Source organism: Aulonocara sp. 'chitande type north' Nkhata Bay, linkage group LG15 (genome assembly GCF_057382095.1).
Source record: "Aulonocara sp. 'chitande type north' Nkhata Bay isolate Kocher_YH1m ecotype deep benthic linkage group LG15, A_spYH_male_GT1.1, whole genome shotgun sequence".
Lineage (NCBI taxonomy): Eukaryota > Metazoa > Chordata > Actinopteri > Cichliformes > Cichlidae > Aulonocara > Aulonocara sp. 'chitande type north' Nkhata Bay.
Window position 1 is genome coordinate 7,018,976 of NC_141358.1, and position 22,624 is coordinate 7,041,599.

The 22,624-nt window shown below is 40.0% G+C and overlaps 1 protein-coding gene across 2 annotated transcripts in view; it reads right to left on the reverse strand.

Annotated features, from left to right (window-relative positions):
- The window catches only part of stum (stum, mechanosensory transduction mediator homolog), a 43,148-nt gene extending 24,168 nt beyond the window's left edge, over nt 1-18,980 (reverse strand). The window contains exons 1-2 of one of the 2 annotated variants that reach the window (XM_086263688.1): nt 18,048-18,980; nt 6,091-6,273 (exon numbers count right to left, since the gene is read on the reverse strand). In XM_086263688.1, the coding sequence (XP_086119814.1) occupies nt 6,091-6,273; nt 18,048-18,258 (394 nt within the window). In that variant the 5' untranslated portion in view covers nt 18,259-18,980. Of the gene's footprint in view, nt 1-6,082; nt 6,274-18,047 lie in introns of those variants that run through there. The other variant, XM_086263689.1, reaches the window with a different exon arrangement.
- Nucleotides 18,981-22,624: the final 3,644 nt, after the last annotated feature.

A 22,624-nucleotide genomic window follows, 5' to 3' on the forward strand; every position in this document is an offset into this window, starting at 1 on the left:
TCTCAGTCACACATCAACGAGAAACCAAACTTCACACCCACAAGAATCAGGTCTAAACATAAAATAGCTGATGGTGATTTAAACGTAAGCATTTTCAGTCCCTTAAGTCCTGGCTCTTGCCAAAGAAAAAACAGCACTCTATTATAACTTAAAAAATGTACACTAGCCGGCCATTAATGTTCTTCCCCGAAGGTATCTGCATTTAAAGTCTTAGTGATCAGGGAAAGAAATAGGGTATAAATGAACCTGATTTTATTAATTATTTCCTGCCAACACACTTAATAATTTTGATCTAGTACACTGTTTTTCATTGTCATTTACTATATTTTTATTTTTTATAGCCTTTTTGACTTGTTATACTCTTGGGTATTTTTTTAAGGGAAATAGGGCAATGATGTGGTGCATGAGAAAGCTGATGGGGTATCATGGGAAAGGCTTTATTTGGCTCAACAATTCCACCGCAACTTACAGAGTGATGCACATTTCTCCCCCTTTTAGCTTCAGGACCACTTACACAGCTGAACCACATTCTTCAGTCTCCCTCTTGAATATTGCACATTATCCATCACACAAACGCACCACTTACGTTTGGCTGCATGTGACACGAAACAGTGAATTAATCAGCTTTAAATGTTTCTGATCTGATTGTTTCAAAAAGGGAGCTCGGAGTTTCTAATGGGAGGAGCTGGCGGCTTCCACCGACTCTCATCAATTAACAAACAATAGCTGTTCGAACATGGGCCTGTAACTTTATCTTCATCATAATGTGACAGACAGTGTGTCTTCCAGAGTGATTAATAGTGGGAGCTGATATTTTGAGACTGTTAATTAGATACAGTGCAGGAATAATGTGCTATATCCCTTTGGCACTGATTTACACATTTAAGAGGTATGAAAACTCAAATCAAATATTCATCAGGAAGAATGAATCCTTTTTAACTCGGTTTTTCTCAGGTTTTTTTAGGCTCACGCACATCATGTGACCAGCAAAAAAACATATTAGCTTTATTAGCAAGGATAAGATAATCGCCTGGTTGCAGATTTTCAATCCATTGTCATGAGTTTTTACTCAGAGTTGAGTGAATATCGCGTAGCATGGTGTTGTATTTTAACCATGACATGCTCCACAGGAAGACGTGTGTTTCACAGCCCGGGCTCATGTGCTGTGATGTTGAGTTTTGGGATTGTTTTGTATGAAGATCGATGGACATACAGCGCTGTGGCTGTTACTGTATATCCTGACATTACATGGAGAAGACTAGCGATTTGATATTATAACAAAACTGTAAGGGAAAGGCCACAATACACTAGAAGCTAAGGCTAAAGGTAGTCTCTGATACAACATTTAAAACATGTGATAAAAAGTCCTGGGGCAGCTCAATCAAGCAGCTCACAAATTTTCCTTTATCCATATTTGGCAATTAAATCAAAGAACAATGAAAAAAATCCAACATCACTTTTATAATTACTCAACAAAGTCAACACATGTAGTTTTTATTCATTATTAATATCATTATTATCCCTTATATTTCTTGTGGCTGTAAATGCTAAGTATAATTTTCGGCAAACGTAAATGTGACCAATCAGCAGCCAGCGATTAAAGATTTCCATGAAGGGCAGCCTCTGGCTTCACTGTTCATTAATGAATCCATTCATCACGTCTCGGCCTCTACATGGTGTCAGCTCAAGGTCATTACTAATGAAAAAGTCACCTTTGGGGAGGTCAAAGAGGTCAAGCTGTCCGTGCGACCCACCAGCTAGCATGAGAGCGGCTTCCCTCACACATCCTGAGGAATGCCCTGGTCTCTGCAGCCTGAGGAGGGAGGGAACACAAGGCTCTCTATCATTTGGTGTCCCTGCTATCATTTTTAAAAAGGTTTTTAAATGCCCGCATGCAATTACAAATCATTCATTTTGAACTGTTGACAGCAGTCATGATTTTACTCTTCATTTCATTCAATTTGGCAAAATTGAAAGCGGAACTTGGCAGGACCCTGGTGGGGACTACCACGAGGCATGAGGGGCAAAACTAGGCTGCTTTGAATCCTGTGTTTGTTGGAGATACTTTTGCACAGCTGTTTCTGCATCTTTTTGCCATCACAGGTGGAGGTGAGCTGAACATGCTGGGCTTGGAGATAATAAAGCGCAAATAAGAGTCAATAGAAACAAGAACAGAGCTTCGGCATCAAGATAATGGCATGTGCCTATACTGCACAAGCAAGTTTAATACAGTTAAGCAAATGTACTGTGTTTGTGCAGCACAATACTTCCAAATAGACCTATCACAGAGGTTGGCAAGGTGCAAAGTGTAGTTTGCAGTGTTTTAGGTCTGCCGCACATTTAACCCAGAACTATAAACCAAGCATTATCTCTGCGGGGAGGGAGGAAAGGTAATGCTTATTTCCCCTATAGGAAAAAGCTCCAAATCTCCCCCAAAACCTACAGGATGACGGGGGAAGATGTTGAAACACTGTAAGCAGCAGCAGCAGCAGTGATGGCAGCAGCTTAACTCCTGGAAGAGTCTATGTATGCCCATACCCTCTGCATTAGAATAAGTACTGGCAGATTAGGTGCAGTACTGTGATTACGCGGTGTGTTGGATATATGTTAAAGTGGGAGGAGGGAGTCATGTGAGTGGAGCAGCAGACTTGGGTTTGTCTAACAGAACAAGCATGCAGACTTTGTTTAATGTTGTTATCCATGACAAATAACTCAGAATCCACCAGTTGCCTGGAGTGTGCTTGTTCTAAATGCGTCTAACATTGCTTCATCCCACAGTCCAAAGACATGCATGTTAGCTTCAATCAGCGGTGTCCAAACCCAGGCCTCGAGGGGCGGTGTCCTGCAGGTTTTAGATGTGTCCTTGATCCATCACAGCTGATTTAAATAGCTAACTGACCTCCTCAGCATGTCTTGTAGTTCTCCAGAGGCCTGGTAATGAACTAATCATTTGATTCAGGTGTGTTTACCCAGGGTGAGATCTAAAACCTGCAGGACACCAGCCCTCGAGGCCTGGAGTTGGACAAGCCTGGCTTAAATGGTGTTTCCAAATGGGCAGGCATGGTTATCCAGGGATTTTCCTGGTCCTTCCAGCCCTCCTTACCCTGAAGATGGACAAGCAGTTAAGAAAATGCATGGTTAACTCTGGGAATGAGAACTGAGCATTCTTGTGGAGCTCTTTAATCACACACACCATGGGTAAACTCAGCTCAGTTAGTAAAGCCGTCACTAAGCTTTTAGTCATATTACATGGTGCGATACCATAGTTTCGAATCAGGTATGTCGGATTAAACATGGCTGGATGTGTATGAACATTTACTGAGCTTAGCAGACCAGGCTCCATGACAGCTCAGTCCACTGATGAGCAGGACGTTGTCACACAAATAGAAAGCAGTGAGTTGCCAAACTCTTGCTGCCAAGATCGTGAGAACGTTCCGATTTGTGTTGAAGTCCTTTAAGGGTAACTGTTTGTTTCTGGCTTACAATAACTGTGTTAAATTTAGGAAAAAAAAAAGCTCGCTGTTCGCTATTTCTTTGACTTGCTTCTACATCCTCCGCAGTTTTATTAACTCAGTGGGGGACTGTTGGTTGTAAAAGAAGGGAAAAAAGAGACACCTACCATCAGAAACTTTCGTGAAGGAGCAGCGTAGAGGGGGAGAAAAGAGACAAGAGACGGTTAGTGAGAACACGTTTCACTGTTTTTAAGGTGATGTGTGAAGCTGACAGCACTGATGTAGTTCAAAGAAAACAGTTCAGTATGAACTATGAAACCCTTTTGAGCTACAAATAAACGCAGCAGTTTTGGGGGTAACGTAAACATCCTCACTGTTGAAACAAAATGAGTTTTTATTTTAGTTTAAAAGTTATTGTTTAACAGAATAATCAGTTATTTATCATCTCATATTTATTAAATATTATAATCAGTATTTTTTTGTACTGGAGCAGTGGTGGCTGACAATGATCATCTGTATGCTTAAGTAGATATTCCAGTAATAACCATAAATCATTTGTAACTTGCAGCATTTCAAATTAATTTAAAGTTTGTCTGTTTTTTTTTTTTAAACTTATTTTTCTTTAAAAGCAAGGACATTTGGAAGTGAGCTCAAACATCTGAGTGGCAGGGTACATTACATGATCAAATGAACACATTTACAGTAACATGACCCTCATCCACTGGATCGATGGGATGAGAGATGGAGACGGGAACCAGTGAAAACCAAAAACTGAAGAAGAAACTGAGGTGGCGAGGAAGACTGGGGAGCGGGCAGCGAGTGGGAGGAATTATGTGAGAGTGAGCAGGAAGGAGAGGAAGAGAGGAAGCAAAGATATGAGAAGATCAAACAGGAACAATCACTGGATGGAGAAAAAAGGCAGATGGAAGGCGATCAGTGGGAGGGAGATAACACCACGATCATTAGATAGATGGGAAAAAAAGAAGAGGGCGGCAGCCATGTATGTGGAGCTGGAGTTATGAAGAGAGAGGAAACTGATCATATACAGCACAGGCTCATTAGAGGGAGAGAGGGAGGAAGCTCACACAGAGACCACATTTTCAGAGGCATTAAATGCATAGAGGAAGAAAGCTGAATCAGCCCATACGAGCATGAACTCTCAAAGCTACCGCGTATTGTGGTAATGAATAACTGAATAACAACTGATCTTCTAAATAAACAGCCGGCATTATTTCAGTCCAACTGGGAAACAGTCATCTTACGCAAACCCGAATATTCAACATGCTACCAGAGAATGATTTTTACAGTAACAGTTGCAGAAGATGTGTGCCCAGAGGCCTGAAAAACAGCGGGGATCAGTGAACAAAAACACACCGGGGGGGGGGGGGGGGGGGGGGGGGGCGCTCACTCCCACACACACACAATTACTGTACCTCGCGCACAACAAACACGCACGTTCTCGCAGGCATGTGCGAATCGATACACTCTGGTGGCGCAGGCAGGCAGCAATTAGGCTACCTAACATAAGGACACTTACAGGGCTGTGGATAATTCAAAGGCTGCACTGAGACAATGGTGACTCTTGTGCGTGTGTGTGTGTGTGTGTGCACTTGTTCATGCATCAGTGCCTAAGGAGAGGCTGAGTTCCTGACAGAGAGGGTGGTAAAATTACCCAACCTTTTCATGTCTGTTCTCTGCATCTTTCTTTCTTTCATGTTTCTGCACGATTTATGTAAAATCCTTTGAACAACTTTGTAATCCAGAGCCACTGATTGCATCCCTTTGCAACACAGGCCTTGAAGGATAATGCTGCTATTATCCTGCTTTATTTTATTTTATTTTTGTTTTTTTCACCAATAAAAACCACAGAAAAGACCCAAACCAGCAACAAATCTCACCGAGCGCCCTGGTTTCCAGCTGATCATACAATTCTTTAAAAATGGGTCGTAATTATGTTATTTCATTTTTCGGCTCTGCCACGTCTTGAGGATGCAATATTTAGCTTTGATATTTCCTAAGTGAAATAAAATAAGTTCTGCTTTAACAGCAGCAGGTCAGTGTTAAATAACTAAAGATAATTTACTGGAGGGCATTTAGTGCAAACAGAGTAATTTTTGGAGCACATGGGGGGGCTTTGGCTGCCATCAGCGATGGCTGATTTGGGCCAGACCGGTGAAACTCCCCTTTCTGTCAGTGTAAATAAATTTAACTACACATTTAACCCATGAAATAACTCAATATAAGGAAAAGAAGTGTAATTTCAACAGTATGTCTGAGTTTTTTGACATGACAAAGAAATGTTTCGTATTAAATGAAAGAAATCTGTGCTTAAATGGTAAGAACAAAATCTGTTAAATTACAGGAAAAAGTTCCAGTAGCTCATTGCCCAGATTGTCCTGTAATTTTAAACAAAAGTTTCTGTTAATCCACAGATGATCCACAGAAAAACACAAATCAAAATTTATGCTAATTTATTTTAACCATTCAGAGGGCCAGATCGGACTCTTTACTGGGCCAATTCTGGTCCCTGGACCTTATGTTTTGCTTGCTGAAACTAACTTTAAAAGTGCATGTGACACATGTGGAGAAAAGAAAGCAAAGGGGAAGACAAACACAGACACTAGTAGCTGCTACTGACTTGCCAGGATGACCATGTCCATTCCCCAGAAGATGCTCATGATCCATCCGACCATGATAACAGCTGTGAGGATCTGAATCAGGGCTGCTGCTACGTTGAGCCAGAATACACAGCAAACACCTCGCTCTGAGATCAGCTCACTGCGAGCGCCGCACAGCACTGTGAACGCTGAGATGAAGGTGCCTGTGGGAAAAACACCACAAGTCATACTGTTACCAAAAACAATCCAAGAAGTTATTGTTTTAACAGTTCTGATGTACTTTGCTATCAAATATCTCTGCGATGTTTATAGTCCGACATGATAAAAACCTTTGAGGAGTTTTCCATTCTGGTTAATCTCCAGCGAGGCCAAAACAGACTCCGGATGAAATGAACCAGAAAGGGTTTTTTTTATTGTTTCAAATAGAAACATCACACAGGTAAATTGCACTTACACAACTTAGTGCTTTGAGACAAATGCGGATATATTGAATGCAATAAGCCTTCAACAAAATCATGTGGAGTAATTTGTAGACAGCTATTCAGGGCATGAGTACACTTAAAGGACCTTAAATGTACATGAATGTGCAAAAGTCTTGAGTCACCCCTAATTTTTTAACATTTTAGTTCTGAAGAGCCAGATTGTTTTGTTACTTTTTAAGGGGTCTCAAGCAATAGTTCTCCAGACTTTCTGAAGGTCTTTCAAAGGTTTTCTTTGGACATTGGCTGCTTTTCCACTCATTTCCAGGAAAGTCCTGAACAATCTATGCAAGAATGCCAAAACATGACACAATTGGACAGATATAAAATAGATAATTCTGTACCAACAAGCTGATTCCCAAAGAATCAGAAATTTTCTCAGTGGAAGTTTAGCTCTCAAGAAGCTAACCTAAAGAAGGAAAACTGGAAGTATCAGTCATGGACTGACCTCCCCAGAAACCGGACCTCAACATTAGTGAAGCAGTGTGTGATCATCCAGGAAAACAGCTTTGAATGTCCTTCAAGAAGCCTGGAGAATTATTCCTGAAGACTTCTTAAAGAAATTACATCAAAGCTTGTCTAAGAGACTTCAGGTTGTGTTGAAGGTCGTTAGATCTGTGCAAACGAGGGGTGATATAAGACTTTTTTGCAGTACTGTATTTACAAAATGTTATGGTAATCCATCAAAGAATTACAGTCTGCTACAGTAGTGAACCAGAACATCTCTCTTTATTGGTTTGAAACACACAGTCACGGTCATGGACAGTAAATGCTGCATTTCTTCTCAGCACTGCATCTGTACTTAATCCCTGAAGAGAGATAAGAAAGATTTTCTGTGACTGCAGCTGTCAGTCGTAACATTACTCCCCGCCAGAGATGGGCAGTAACGCGTTACTGTAATCTGATTACTTTTTTCAGGTAAGGGATTACTATTGCAAAAACGGTAATTAGATTACCGTTACTTTCCCGTAGGAACGCTGCGTTACTGCGTTACTAAAACCGTGATTTTTTGCGAGAATGTCTCATGACAGTGACGTAAGCGAGTGCGACGTTCGTGACAACAGCTGTGTGCAGATCAACAATGGATCATATATCGAGTGCGGGAGAGAGTATGAGCGTGCAGCGTTTAAAGCGTGGAAGTACTGACCTTACTTTGAGTTTGATTCCATAAAAAGTGACAAAAACATTAGTGTCCGTTGTGCGTGGGAAGAAAACTTCTTTTTACAGCGAAAAAAAACCCCTGAACTTCCAAGCAAGCACCGAGTGCACTACCACGTAATGGGAAACTCACAGAGAAACACAAAAAAAAGAATTATTTTATGTTCTGGAATGTGCAGAAAATAAGTTTAAATGTTAAACAAATTTCTTCCAGTCAGAGAATGTTGCATATAATTAAATCTTTGCTTGATGCATAAAGTTAAAAGATTAAAACTAATAAAACAAGTTTTAAAAAGAGACTTTTCCATTTGATTACATTTTGTATGCTGGATTATGTAGAAAAAGTAGAATTGGGCTGAAAGATCTATTGCTTTATTACCTATTCAGGTTGTAAATCATGTTTTTAAAAAGTAACTAAGTAACTAAGTAATTAATTACTTTTGAAAATAAGTAATGAGTAAAGTAATGGGATTACTTTTTTGGGGTAGTAATCGGTAATTAGTTACTGATTACTTTTTTCAAGTAACTTGACCAACACTGCTTCCCGCTGTACTGCATCAGGTCCAATATGAACAAAAGAAGGAACTTATAAGCCTTGAACTTAAATCAGTGTCATAAGAAACACTTAAAATGTGAAAAATCATCTTTTTGTTTTAGTTTCAGGACCCTTGTCCCATCCCAATTAAGAAAGCAAAATCACCGTAAACAATGATTTTGTAAAGGTGAACAGGTGTGAAATGTGTGTGTTTAGTTTGTTTGTTTGTTTGCTTGTTTTAATCAATTTTAAATCATGCTTTTTATTTGTTTTTGTTTCTAATGTCTCTGTAAAGCACTTTGAATCACCTTGTTGTTGAATTGTGCTATACAAATAAATTTGCCTTGCCTTGCCTTGCCTAAAGCCTGTTTGGGGTTTGTTTGTTGTTTTTTTTAAATTCAAGTACAACAATAGTTGTTATCTTAATATTTATTCAAACTTTCAGAAATGAAAAGTGGTAGATTACTGTTAACAAAAGAAATTTGACTCACTGCTACTGTGTAGCAGTAGCAGTGAGTCAAATGATTGAGCTTAAATGTGCAGTCACCCCCTCAGAGGCCCATTCTGGGCTAAGAAAAACCAGCACTTCATTTTATGCATTCAGTTTTGTTTTTTTATTATTATTATAGGAGCAGTTGAGAGCTGCCCAATTTCTAAGATGTTAAAAGCACTAATAGTATTAATATAACGTAGTAAAAGTAGTAAAACACTTATTAAAACAGATTTATTTACTTGTTTACTCTCAGTACTTCGTCAGATCTCTGTATACAGTAAAGATGTGCATGGAAATAAAAGCAGCTGTATAAGGTGATACAACCAGTCACACCTTATACATCTACTCATTGCGGCCAATATCCAAGGGCACAGAGATCACAATCGGCTCAGGGGGTTGGGAAGCGTATCTGTAACCGGAAGGTCGCCGGTTCGATCCCTGGGCTCTCTGTCCTGGTCGTTGTGTCCTTGGGCAAGACACTTTACCCTACTTGCCTACTGGTGCTGGCCAGAGGGGCCGATGGCGCGAAATGGCAGCCTCGCTTCTGTCAGTCTGCCCCAGGGCAGCTGTGGCTACAACCGTAGCTTGCCTCCACCAGTGTGTGAATGCGAGAGTGAATGAATAGTGGCATTGTAAAGCGCTTTGGGTGCCTTGAAAAGCGCTATATAAATCCAATCTATTATTATTACACCTGAAGAGCAAAATGTTTCTCTCTGCCGCAGAGAAATAACTGAAGCTAGACTAAAGAAGCTGTTCTCTATGTTTTGTTTTGGGGTGTTTTTTCTGTGTCTAAGAGAGAGAGTCAGTACTTAAGGTTTTCCCGGTGGCAGGTACCTGGCCATTGCAGCGATGTCTCTATGCCCTGGAGAAAAAGCACATATACTGGCTGTTTGTAATAGAGCTGAAACAGGATTATCTCAATGTTCAACTCTTATCTGTCTGAATTAAGTCCAGTCGCACTCCTTATTCTGCTATCTGAAAGCCTGGAGACCATCCCCTGCACAGTAAATGCTCTGTGTGAAACTGTATGCACGAGTTTGAGCATCCACGTATACAACTCTGGAAACCTTCTGGGTCCAGTTTTTCAATGAGTGCATAAAAACTAAAATCAAAAAATAAACCTATAAACAGAAGACAAATTCCATTCTTGTGACATTTGCAGAATATAAATGCTCAGATTAAATCATTTTGCAGACTTGTGGATTTCAGACCCACAGTGTTTAAAGTAAAGATGCTGCAGATGTCATATTTTAATTAGGTCATATTTACTCACAAGTTCTTGTTGAGCTTAAAATAGCTGATAGTATAGTATTTTCTCAAAGTCACAACACCAAAGAACCTTTTTAAGACCTAAAAAAGCCTAAATTGTTCAAACAATCAGCTGACGCTCCGGCTTGCTCTCCGCAGGCTTTTTGTAAAGACTAAATACTGTGAATATTGCATGCGACATAAGAAATGCCTGGTGGGCGTTGTGTGCATCATGGCCTTGGCCCTTCCCTTTCTGCCAGCTCCATTTCTTGTCACATTGGTGAATTTCAAATAACACAAAGCAGAACAGGTGGGGGGAGGGAGGAGCAGGCTCTGCCAGGCTCTGCCAGGCTGCCGGCTGTGTGTGCTTTTTTTTTCTAAGTAGAAAGGAAAGGCCAGCTCATGTATAAGTTAGTTTCTCACTTTTTTCTCTGTTTTATTTTCTTTTTCTCTCTCTCTCTCTCTCTGCTTCAAAATTTCCATCCAGTGTCAGTCTCTTTCATTAACTATGCATTTGGAGACAGTTGTATCGTGGTGAATCTTTCAACAGAAGCACTGCCAGATTGTCCGAGCACATCTGATGAATCTGAATGACATAAAATGTAATATTTACTCTCACAAGGCTTATACTTGACTGTCACAGAAAAGTAAGCTAAGTAAGTATATAAATTGGTGGAAAGGAAGAGATGAACCCTCATATTTTCTTTGCTCATTTCAAAGCCTCGAGCAGAAAGAGCAACAGCGGGCTAAAATGAGAGTCCATCCAGGACCGACGTGGTCTGATCAGGAGCAGAAATTTTCAGGTCACAGAGGCCACACCCACCAGCAGATGCTCTGGCTGCCTTAGGTGCTGCCCACCTCCAGACATTAGCTGTGATTGACAGCCAGCTGGTAGCTGAATGGTTACGCATCACTTCCGTCAGAGTTTTGGCATGCACAGAAGGATTTCTATGGTCTGTTTAGTTTTACTTCTTCTGCATGACTTCCAACGTCAGCGGTCTCTGTCAGGTACTGTTCACATGTGTCGCTTTCACTGGATGCATTATTAGGTACACCTTACTAGTACTAGTTTGGACCCTCTTTTACCTTCAAAACCCCTCAATTCTTCAATACTTAGGTAGGCTGTGGCATTTTGACAGGCTGTCAATCTGTCACAGGGCTAACCTGCCATGACAGCACAAATCAAGGCTGATCAGACCAAGCAGCCTTTATTGTTCAGTTGTAGCCTTAGTTTCCTGTTCTTTTCTGACAGGAGTAGTGTGGTCTTCTGCTGCAGTCGCCATCTCTTTCCTGGTTCGACATGTTGTGCATTCAGATGTGCTCTTCTGCATACCTTGGTTGTAACAAGAGTTACTGAGTTACTGTTTACTTCCTAGCTTGAAGCAGTCTCCTCTGATCTCTGGCATCAATAAGGCATTTTTGAGTCATCGCTCACATCCCAACAGAGTAGTACTGCTCACTGGATATTTTTTCTTTTTCAGGCCATTTTCTGTAAACTCTAGAGATAGTCTCAGTAGATCAGCAGTTTCTTAAATACTCAGCCGAACTGGCACCAACAAACATGCCATGTTCCGAGTCACTTTAATAAACTTTATTCCCCATTCTGATGCTTTGAACTTTAGCTGCTTGTCTTGGTCATATGTTTGGCTGATTAAATATTTGTCTTAACAAGCAGTTGAACAGGTGTTCCCAATGAAGTTTTTGCTGTCTGTTCCAATATAATTTATCAAATAGCAATGCAACTAAATATTAGATCCGCTTTTGAAAAAACAAAACAATTTGGAGTATTTGTTTGGCTCAGCACACCAAAACCTACAAGTTCATTCTTCGAAATTAAGAAATATTTGAATCTGAGAAAGCAGGATAATGAAGGATAACTGAATGTAAAACCAAAACAGTCAACTGAAAGATACTAAAATGCTATAAGAACTGCAGAGTTGGGCTCTTCGAATTTATCAGTGTGTCACTTTGTCAAATAAAACCACATTGATTAAATAAGTTTAAATTAAGTCAAATTATTAAGTCAAATTATCATTTTGGCATTAATGATCACTTGCCAAGTGAATATTACCATGAATCCGTCTAATAAGAGGATTTTGCATAGGGAAAAAATTATATAACTTTAAATATATTTCCAAAATTATTATATGTTGGATTAATTCTTAGATCATATTAAAACTATCAAAACAGTAAATTGATCAGTGGAGAGCATTTTAGTCAGCATGTAATCAAAGAGCACAGAGCTAACTATAAGGAAAATACTCCGCTAAATAATTGCAGCTGGGCAAAACCTGAACAAATATATGTGCTTAACAATATACTTTGCTTAACAATATACGTTGAGCTGATGCAATAATAAAGTCAGAATAAATCTTTCAGTTTTTTGCTAGAGAAATCCAACAATCCTCTAGGTGCGAAAAGCTCTTGGCTTCGTTGTATGTCGCATGTGGGATATTGTGAGTACGTACATGCGTGTTTGTGTCTATGTGTGTCAGTAGATATTACCCAGACTAATTACTATAATTACACAGAGAACTCTACAAAGCACCCACTGGTAGTGTGGGAGGTTAATGATGGAGTGTAAGAGTGTCAAGACAGCAAGAGAAGCAGACATAAAGGGAGAGAGAAAACAGGAAGGAAGAGAAAGGACCAGAAAACAACGGAGGATGTGAACTGTAAAGCTGTGTTGATTAGATGAAATGGTACTTGCATACCAACTCAAAGTAACCAGTAATCAGGTGTATCACTTAAGTATCGAGGTACTCCACCTTTAAGGCCAGTCCACCTTAAAGCTGACAGGTGGAAAGGGAAAAGCTCCCCCTTTACATAGATGTGAAACTCCTCCTTCCATTGACTATAGTTTGCAAGTCTTAGATAAAGTTTTGTTGTTGTTTTTTAAAAAAAAATTAAATATTGAGGGAAAAGAGAGAAAGAAAGATCATCAGGTAGTTCAAATCTAAAGAAAAAAAATGCATTCAGCATTTTCTTGTGAAAAAATGTGCCTTAAAATTACAATTTGTTAAATCTCACCACTCGATCTCAGTAGATTGCAGTCAACTCTCCTGTACTGGGTTTCATGGGTAGCTGGTGTACGTATTTTTTTACTCTGAAGGAGGCCGTAAAACTTTGTTGAAGGAGTTTGATACAAGTCAGTAACTTATATCACAGTGATATTGAGGTGACCTGCTGAGGATATACTGAACCTCTCTGTCAGTAAGTGCTACAGTTTTTGCCACTATTAGCTGCTCTTATCCTCTTTTACCTGCTGTTAGCCTCTGTTAGGTGCTCTTAGGCTCTTTTATCTTTTGTTAGCCTCCGTTAGCTGATCATAGCCTGTTTTACCTGTTGTTAGCCCCTGTTAGGTGCTCATTGCCTTTGTTTGCTGCTCTTATCCTCTTTTACGTGTTGTTAGCCTCTGTTAATTGTTATTAGCTTATGTTAGCTGCTCTTAGTCTCTTTTACTTGCTCATAGCCTCTGTTAGCTGCTCATAGCTTCTGTTAGCTGCTCTTAGCCTCTTTTATCTGTTGTTAGCCTCTGTTAGCTGCTTATTGCCTCTGCTGCTCTTATCCTCTTTTACCTGCAGTTCTCTAAAGTAGATAAAACATTGCTAGACCTGAAGAGTTAGCAAACTATCATTCAGTGTAATTAAATTGTCTATCAGAGAGTAAGTGTGCTTTTTATGACACTCAAGCTTAACATTAGCTCTTGGAATGTTAGTTTATAACCAGTGTTAGTGTAACATGATACAAAGAAACATGTTACAGTAATCGCATAATATTTTTCAGTAACAGTTACAATTTATGTGGTTACTCGTGTTATAAGGGTTCTTCAGTTATCTGCAGGCTGGGTGGATAGAAAGAAAACATATTAATAAAAAACGTCTAAACAATTAGACATGAATCAATGTATATTTCTGTGTACAATATTCTTTTTCTTTCTATCAAATGACCTCAAAAAATGGTGAAGTAGGCTGACTTAATCCCTAACTAAAAGTACCATATATTTATTTATTTTGTAAATAAGAGCAGTTGTGCACTGAACACACTGTTATGTCACCCACGTGTTAGACCAGTGACAACTGATTCATTTTGTGCACTGACTTTTAGATACCACACGATTTTTAAAATAGTTGCTGCTGATTGGGTAACACTTCTGACAAAACCACCAAAGGAAAAACAAACATACTTCATAGACAGTTGCACAGTCTTTCAGTGAAATGTTTTTCAGCCTGCAGCCATTTGCAATGCATTTTTAGGCTGAACCTGCCCCTGACTTTTAAGGAGTATCACCTCACTGGACATATTGCTTTTGTTACTCAGCGCATCTTTGCCAGTGTTGCTTTTAAACTCAAAAGTCACGGGTTATAACAAAACTATGGATAACATTCCCTCCCTTGCAGAGTAGCTAGCCACCTACTACTAAAGAACTTCAAGCAGCTTTACATGTTTTTGTGTTTGCAGCCAGTAAAGTGTTAGCAAAACAGCATGTCTTTGGCTCAATTGGCTTGCCCTGTGAACACATATTTAACATGAAACTAAGTCAAATATCCAGGTCAGCCTGTGCTTTGTCGCCCTGCTCTCTTCCTTGTCATACATCGTTTGAATTTGTTGGAGGATGACACATCTGTCTTAGCAAATATAAAGTCCTCAGTTTAGAGAAAGCTAATGACAACAAGCAGCGTTCTCGGCTCTGGTGACGAGAGAGCATGTAGCTCTCGGTTAGTCCCTCTCCAATTGAATGACCCAAGCTGGCAAGCTAACGATCTCTAGTATCTAAATTAGACCAAGAATGAACGCCAACCTGAGTGAAACAACGATTATTAACATGTACCTGTTTTTATAAAAAACATTCATCACAAACTCCAATTCTTTTTATATTCATCATTTCCTGCAAATATGATGCAACATTCTCTATTTCTGTTGGTTTTACATGTCAAATTCAATGTATTGAATGTATTCTTTATGTGACAGAATTTAGTTTGAGCGACCACTGAATACAGAATAAAGAATGAGGAAAAGCTGCCAGATGCCAAAAAATGCTAATTGAGGGTTGTTGTTTTTTTCTAGTATCAGAAAATGTAATGCAGTTGCAGAAATGGGACTGACAAAAAACCCATACACTACTGGATTATGTTTTAAATTAGTATTTTTAATGAAAACGTGTGCACTATGAGCATTAATCATGCAAATTGCTTTTGCCCAGTGCTGTAGACAAGTGAGACTGAGTGGAGTAAGAGAGGAACACTGCTAATTTTAGTGCAAGTAAACACATGAAAATTCAGACACGAGATATCAACAGAACTCAGCAACGACACACTGCAGTGTCTCTAATATTACATGCAGTCAATCTCACAGGAACACACACACTGAGAGGACTAAGTCATACTTAAGTGTTTTAAAGCTTCACACTTTCCTCTCCTCTTATGGCAAATATCGTAATGCAACCAGTGACCCGGAGTTTCTTCCACAGTAAGTGTGCGTAATTATTTACAGCTCTTGTATCAGTTTACACTGAAGCTGCAAACAGCTTGTGTGGTACTCGCCTGTAGTTTTTAACTCAGTCTCTGTTACATTGCTGGGATGATATAAGATTCTTGTTCTTAACATGTCAGCAGGCAGAGGTGGGGTTAATGCAAAGTTTAATCACGTAGGCTTGTGAGACAGAGGCTGTTTAAATCCTGAAAGTCAACACAGAGGTGTAGTCGTTGATTTTAGAGGCTGAGGAAACACGTCTGGCTAGATTTGAGCCTACTAGTCAATATCCACATGATATGTGAACTGCCTACTATGCATGAAATGGTTTGACTTTGACACCACTGTTACACAGCTCCGTGCAAAGTTTTTACACTTGATCTGTTTGTGGAGATTAAATAAATGGTATGTAACATGTTAAATATTCAGCTTAAGAAGTACTATTAGACATACTTTGTCACATTTGAAAGACTCAAGGCAGGCCGGCTGCTTTATCTCAATGCTTTTGACTCAAGGACAAGTGTGCCCCAACAATCAGACACAAAGGAGAATCTTTTGTCTTTAAACAAACCTGGAGCGGATCTTTAGGTTTCTGTAGTAATAGTGCCAGAGATGTCATACCAATAATAGTTACTACTGCGCCAGGTGCTGTATCACCTGTTATCCTGACCTGTTGTACCTTTGCATGAACATGAATGTCTGGGAGGCTTTGGCTCATGTCCAAATTCAATTACACATTTCTAAATTTTATTTTGTCGGCAGGCTGAATAGATCGAGACGCTCTTTTCAGTCCCAGTCAGTTAGAGCCAAACTACACACACACACTGCCATGCATGCATTGTGTTCATTTTAGTCAGGGTTGTCATGGCAACAGCTATTCAATGAAATGTCAATGCATTCAGGCAAACTGACACACATACACGCACACACACACTGTAAACACACGCTCTTCGATGAAGGGCTGCCGTGCTACTTTCCGCACATATTAGGGATCAATTTTGTGCTCCTGTCAAGAAAAGGGAAAACAGGTCAGCGGGGGTTTGCTGACCCTGTTGTAATGTTTGTGGCAGTCTCGAGGAGTCAACAATTCAACACTTAAAGAAAGGTGGCAGCAAACAGAGTCCTGAATGTGAGTCAAAAGAGAGGAAAATAGGAATGAATGTGAGAAAATAGTTGGGATTTGAAGGCTATTTTTAGATGGAAGTATAACAAATAAACACGGCGAGAGTAGGGAGGAGTATGAATCCCATGAGATATGCCCACTAGATCAGAGGGGGAGGAAATGTGGGGAGGGGGAAGGCTCTCCCTTGGTTATTTGGTGAATTGAGCTCAGGTATGTTCCTTATAACTGATGTTTTCCGCATGTCACCAAATCTTTTTCCTCATAGTGACTTTCACTTTATTGCTTTCTACATATTCTACTTTTTCTTGAAATCAGCTCCTGACGTTCTGCTGCGTTTGAATCAAACCACTGAACTGATGAGTAAACAGCTGTGTGTGAATGCCGGGGTGCGGACGCGTGTGACTAAATGTCTTTCAAAGCCTTATGTAGCAGTATTAATTTGTTGACAGCCGCTCATTATATCTGTATTTGTGTGTGCGCGTGTATCAGTCTGGCGGCGGCGGTGGGCTTTGTTATGTAGTGGCGATGAGCGTATCTGTGTGTCATTAGCTACCAGATGTTAGATAATGTGACAAAGTGGAGGAATTAGATGGAGAAGGCAGAACAGAAGGCAGAAACACCCTTCCATTAGCTAATGAGCTGCAAACCCGGTCAATGTCTGCTTAGAAATACACACACAGCGAGACCACCGGCTTCATCACACACCTGAGAATGTGTGGGTGAACTGTGCACACATTAAAGTGAGTCAGACTCAGCTCTGCTGCTTTGTTGTCATTTAAATTCATATTTTAGTTTTCTTGTTTTGGGATTTTTTGCTACAGATTTAACTAAATGTGAAATGCCTTTAAATGTATAAAATCCTTTTTTTAAAGTTTCAATTTGGATAAATCTACAAGTACTATGCTGTCAGCTCCAGGAGCTTAATTCAGCTCTTTCATACACTTTTGTAGTAAGAAAAAAACCATTTCTAAATAACATATTAAAAGAAAAAAAATGCAATTTGTGTCCAATCATCAATTTGTGATGATTAGTTATGGATTTGTGTATCATGTGATTCCCATAACATGAGCTTTGTATGAAAATGACACATGTTGAGTGTGTCCTCAGTGAGGATGTGTCTACCTGCTGTGATGATGTAGCTGCATGGACTTTATTAACACCTGGCAGACTGAGCCCGTGTGCTTCTTACTGTAACACAATGTGTGAGTGGGGTCTTATTCTTAGCACGTTTCTCACACATTTATGGAAGTAGTCAGGAAAATACAAGCAGGGAGACTATTTTTTTCACTCCTCTGAGTTTTCTGATCTAATTCATGTAGTATTTCTTTTTTCTTTTTGCCTTTACATTTGTACACCTCGTCTTGTGAGTTTGCTGACTGTTTGCACCTGAGCCCCAAACCAAATCAAAAACCAGGTGAAATTAGAGGGAATTAGAAAAGGAAAGAAAAAGAAAGTGTGATTTATCTTACCAAGTCCAGGTATGAAGGTATTCAGAAAAAGACAGATGACCGCCAAGGGGAAAGGCATAGTGGGAATTGCAGCTCTCAGGGGGCCTTTCTTCTCCCTGACCTCCACCACCACTCCTCCACCTGCTGTAGGGCCCCCAGACATGGCTTTAGTCCCCAGATTATCATCTGTTTTGACACGCCCCTGCTCCGTTCCTCCGTCTTTCTGCGCCATCTCTCTTTTCTCTTTAGATTAAAAGCAGCTTCAGGTGAGTGGGTGAGATTTGTTTCCCCTGGATTAGGATTTAGATGAGGGCAAAAATAAATGTCAAAAATAGTTGTATCCACAGAGGATTAGCTAAATATTCAGCAGTTCATGTCATCAGCTGGCTCTCCACTCACAGCTTATGACACATTCACTGGCAAATAAACAGGAGCAGCAACAAGCTAGAAATGTGAATTTGTGGCAAAAAGGGTTAAACTGTTTATAGAAAAGCAATGCATATTTAATTTTATTTGAGATGAGATATATTTTTAAAGTCAGCTTAACAAATGTTCACACATATCCACGTCTCAGGAGAGCAATTGTCTTCAAGAACATATGAGGGAGATGCAGAGATTCGTCTGAAAAAGTAAATTTAAATCAGGGAAAAAAGTCTCAAACAAAGCAGAAGTTTCAAAATCCTGCAACTGTGAGTCCTTAAAAAGCACTGTGTCCATCATCAGAAGTCAGTGACATCGTCTGTTTGTTCCCATACATGTCCAGCATGTCCTTAAGGAAGCCTCCTTAAAATATTTTCAACATCTTCAGTAAAGTCCTCAAACTATGTGCTGCAATTTCTTATTTTCTTTCTTTCTTTCTCTTTTTTCTTTCTTTTTCTTTCTTTCTTCAGTAAAATCCTGCTAATCCTACACACCTCTCCAAGACAGAGAGCAGACAGCGCACACACCGACCCCTGTTTTTCTACTACGTCTCTCTCTCTCCCTCTCCCTGTTTTCTCTCCCTCTGTCCCCCTCCATTTAAAGGAACAGTGCCATCATTTGCTGCCTCTGAATGAAGTCGATCCATAAAGCTAATGCAAGAAATTACACACTGTTGCTTAAATTATCTTGCATGATGACCCTAAAGAAAACCTTTGCACGATTTTCCTGCAGCTTAATTCCAATCCAACTGATTACAGCCCAGTCCTTTTTGTTTACATTTATTTAATGTGTTCACACATCTCCACGAGCGCTTTATGTGAGCGTCAGATAATGGTTGAGAGAAGACACACATTTACAAATGTCCCCAGTCTGTAATATAGATAATTACAACTGATGGATTGTGTAATGATTGTGTAATTGCAGCGCTCATTTTCAAAGCTACCTGCTGTTCTTTCCCGTGAATACACAGCTGGGTTTACAGCAGGTTTACAAAACCGAGAAAGAAAGGAGAAGGACGGGAAGCTGAGACAAAGCAGATGAGGGATGAAAAAAAGAAGAAAACTCAACAGTGGAGAGCGAGCTCAGACGAAGAGACAATCACTGTCAGTATTTTCAGCTATGTAATAGCTGAAATACTGACATACCACCCCCCCACTCCTCCCCTGACTTCCACTTAATCCCCCATATCTCACTTTTCAACTTCTCTTCCTCATCTTCTTCACCACTTCTCCAGTCTGCTCGCGCGAGCTTTATTTAAACACAGTTGCAAATCTGCGAAAGCCTGAAATTAATCTCGGTCTCAGTTTTCATCTCTCTCTCTCCCTCTACATCTCTCTCTCTCTCATTTCTGTTTGGTTTCCTAGCAACCCAGGAAGCTGAAGGTAATTATACAAAAGATATTGATCTCTACTTTGTGGTCCCTCTCTATCCCCCTCCTATTTTTCCCATCTCTCCCACTAATTTCAGTTCAATCCCTACTTTTAATTTCCTCTCATCTCTGAATCACGGGCGGTGCTGTAACTGCCGACTCGGCTGTAGTTTTCTCTTTTGTTTTGGTTATGCAAAGCGGCATTATTATGTGTCTGAAAGTCCAGGACTCTCAGAAATCTGGACCGATGAACTCAGTCATCGTTGGATTGTTGAGCCAAAGGCATGTGGTGTATGCTTATTACCATGACAACATTACAGGAAAAGTAATACAGTGTTTTAAAAAAACAAAAAACATTTCATAATTTATTTACAGTGAGCCAATTGTAATCAAAAACAATTTCTCATTGTAAGAAAAATGTACATTTGAGCTACAACAGTTTAATACTACTGTTTGGATTCAGGTTATAAGGATATTCTGGCAGTTATACTCCAGTCTCTATAAATAGCTTGATGCAGATTTGTTGGCGCATCCGTGATATGAATTTCTGGTTCCACCACATCCCAAAGGTGCTCTATTGGATTGAGATCCAATTACCAGGGAGGGCATTTGAGTGCAGTAAACTCATGTTAAAGAAACCATTGTTGGATAATTTGAGATTTGCAACATGATGTGTTATCCTGCTGGAAGCAGCCATCAGAAGATGGGTACGCTGTGGTCATAAAAGGATGGATGTGGTCAGCAATACTAACCAAGTAGGCTTATTGCAGTGCAGTAGGGCCCAAAGGATGCCAAGAAAAATATCCTCAACCACCACCAGCCTGAACTTCGTGCTTTTATGTTGTTTAAACTAAATTCTGACACTTACCACCCAAATGTCACTGAAGGAATCATGAGTCATCAAACCAGACAATGTTTTTCCAGTTTTCTATTGTGACATCTGACATAAACAAGTCATTTTCACCCAGAGAGCTGCTACTCATTGGATATTCTCTCTTTGTGAGGCCATGCTCTGCAAACCCTCCAGACGGTTGTGTTGGAAATCCCAGCAAATACTCACCAGTCCATCTGGCACCAACAACAATGCCATATCAAATAAGATGTTCACCGTTCTTTCCCATTCTTATGTTCAGTTTAAATTTTAGCAGGTCACCATGACCATGTCTGCGTGCCTAAATGCATTGAATTGCTGGTATGTGATTGACTGATTAGGTATTTACATTAACAAGGAGTTGTGGTATCTAATAAAGCAGTCAGTGGCTTACACTCACACTACTGATGTAGTTTGGTTTGTTATCTTTCTTTAATTATAACAATAAATTAGCCTTCTTACAGTTCTTTTGTTTCTTACATCCCACAGCTGCATGACTCCTGTCATAGTTGAGATTGGGGAAAAACCAAACAGGGAGATGGTGAAAGCCGGTCATGGGTCATTAATCGCTACAGGAGTCGTGGTCACTTTGGCCTGTCGCTAGCTAAATCATAACACTGCATCAGCCACACAAACACTGTTTTTGAACATTTACTTTCCCATTAGTATATTGCATTCAAAATGTAAAGTAGTTTGCAATAAATAGCATTTTCCTCGCAACCAACAGGACATTATTTCACAAGTGCTCTTTATTTTTATAGCTAAAGTAGGTGTTCAGTAGCCATCTTAAAATGCCATTTTGGCTTTTAAAAGTTACACCAGGAGCTCAGAAAGATGTAGCTTTCTCATTTATCACTTCTCAAATGTAGCTGTTTGAGAAGTGATAAATGACCAACCTCAGACGGGTGATTTACAGTCTAATTTCCCTGCTGAGCACGTTAATAACCTTCTAATTGAGGGTGTCTGCAAGTAATACTTAACAGTGTGTGTATAAAATCTGCTTTGGAGGATGTCAGTTGTTTGTTTGTTTGCTATCATTTGTCTCTCTTTTCTCATTCTCATGTACCTGCAGCACACCCTGGTGTGTGTGTGTGTGTGTGTGTGTGTGGGGGGGGGGGGGTGCATAGGCTTGCCACATGCAGTCACACTTTTGTCATGAACAAATGCTGCTTGAACATTCAGCTGTGTGGACCTTGACTTCTTTGTATATCTGTTTTGCTGCACACACACACACACACACACACACACACACACACACACACACACACACACACACACACACACACACACAGAGTTTTGTTCTCTCAGGGTTTAATTTATGTTGATCCCATCTGTCAGGAAAAGCTGACATGACACACCAGCTATTTATACACGCCTCTATCTTCATGTGTGTTCCATGCATGTGTGCACATGCACGTGTGTGCGCTGCTGCCGCTGATGGCATCCCATTGTGTTCCTCACCTCAGACCGGATCACCACGGTGACACACTCTTTTCTCCCACCTTTCATCTCCATCCTTCGGCTGACTGGCTGGCTTTTATGTCTCCATGTTTTCCTTCTGTTTGCGTCTCTTAGTCGCCCATAACGCTGCACGAATTCCTCATTCAAGTGTATCACAGTGGATTGAGTTTTCACTCAGCTTTTAATGAACAAACATTCTTTTATTGTTTGGGTGAAACAGCAGGAACGTGCTGCAAAGATAGGCACACTGTGTTCAGCCCAAGGTTACCATTTTATGACTGTCATACCTCAGTGCGAGTTAGACTGCACTATTTTGTGCACAGAAGGCCGGGAAACATTCTGATGAAGTCTTGGAGACAAAATAGTGAGTGACATTTTACCTCAAACAACATTTCATTCAAAAAACCCCACAGATTGCATATAAAAATCAGGTGGACCTGCAGTAAAACATACCCTTCTTGATTCATGGTTTATTTA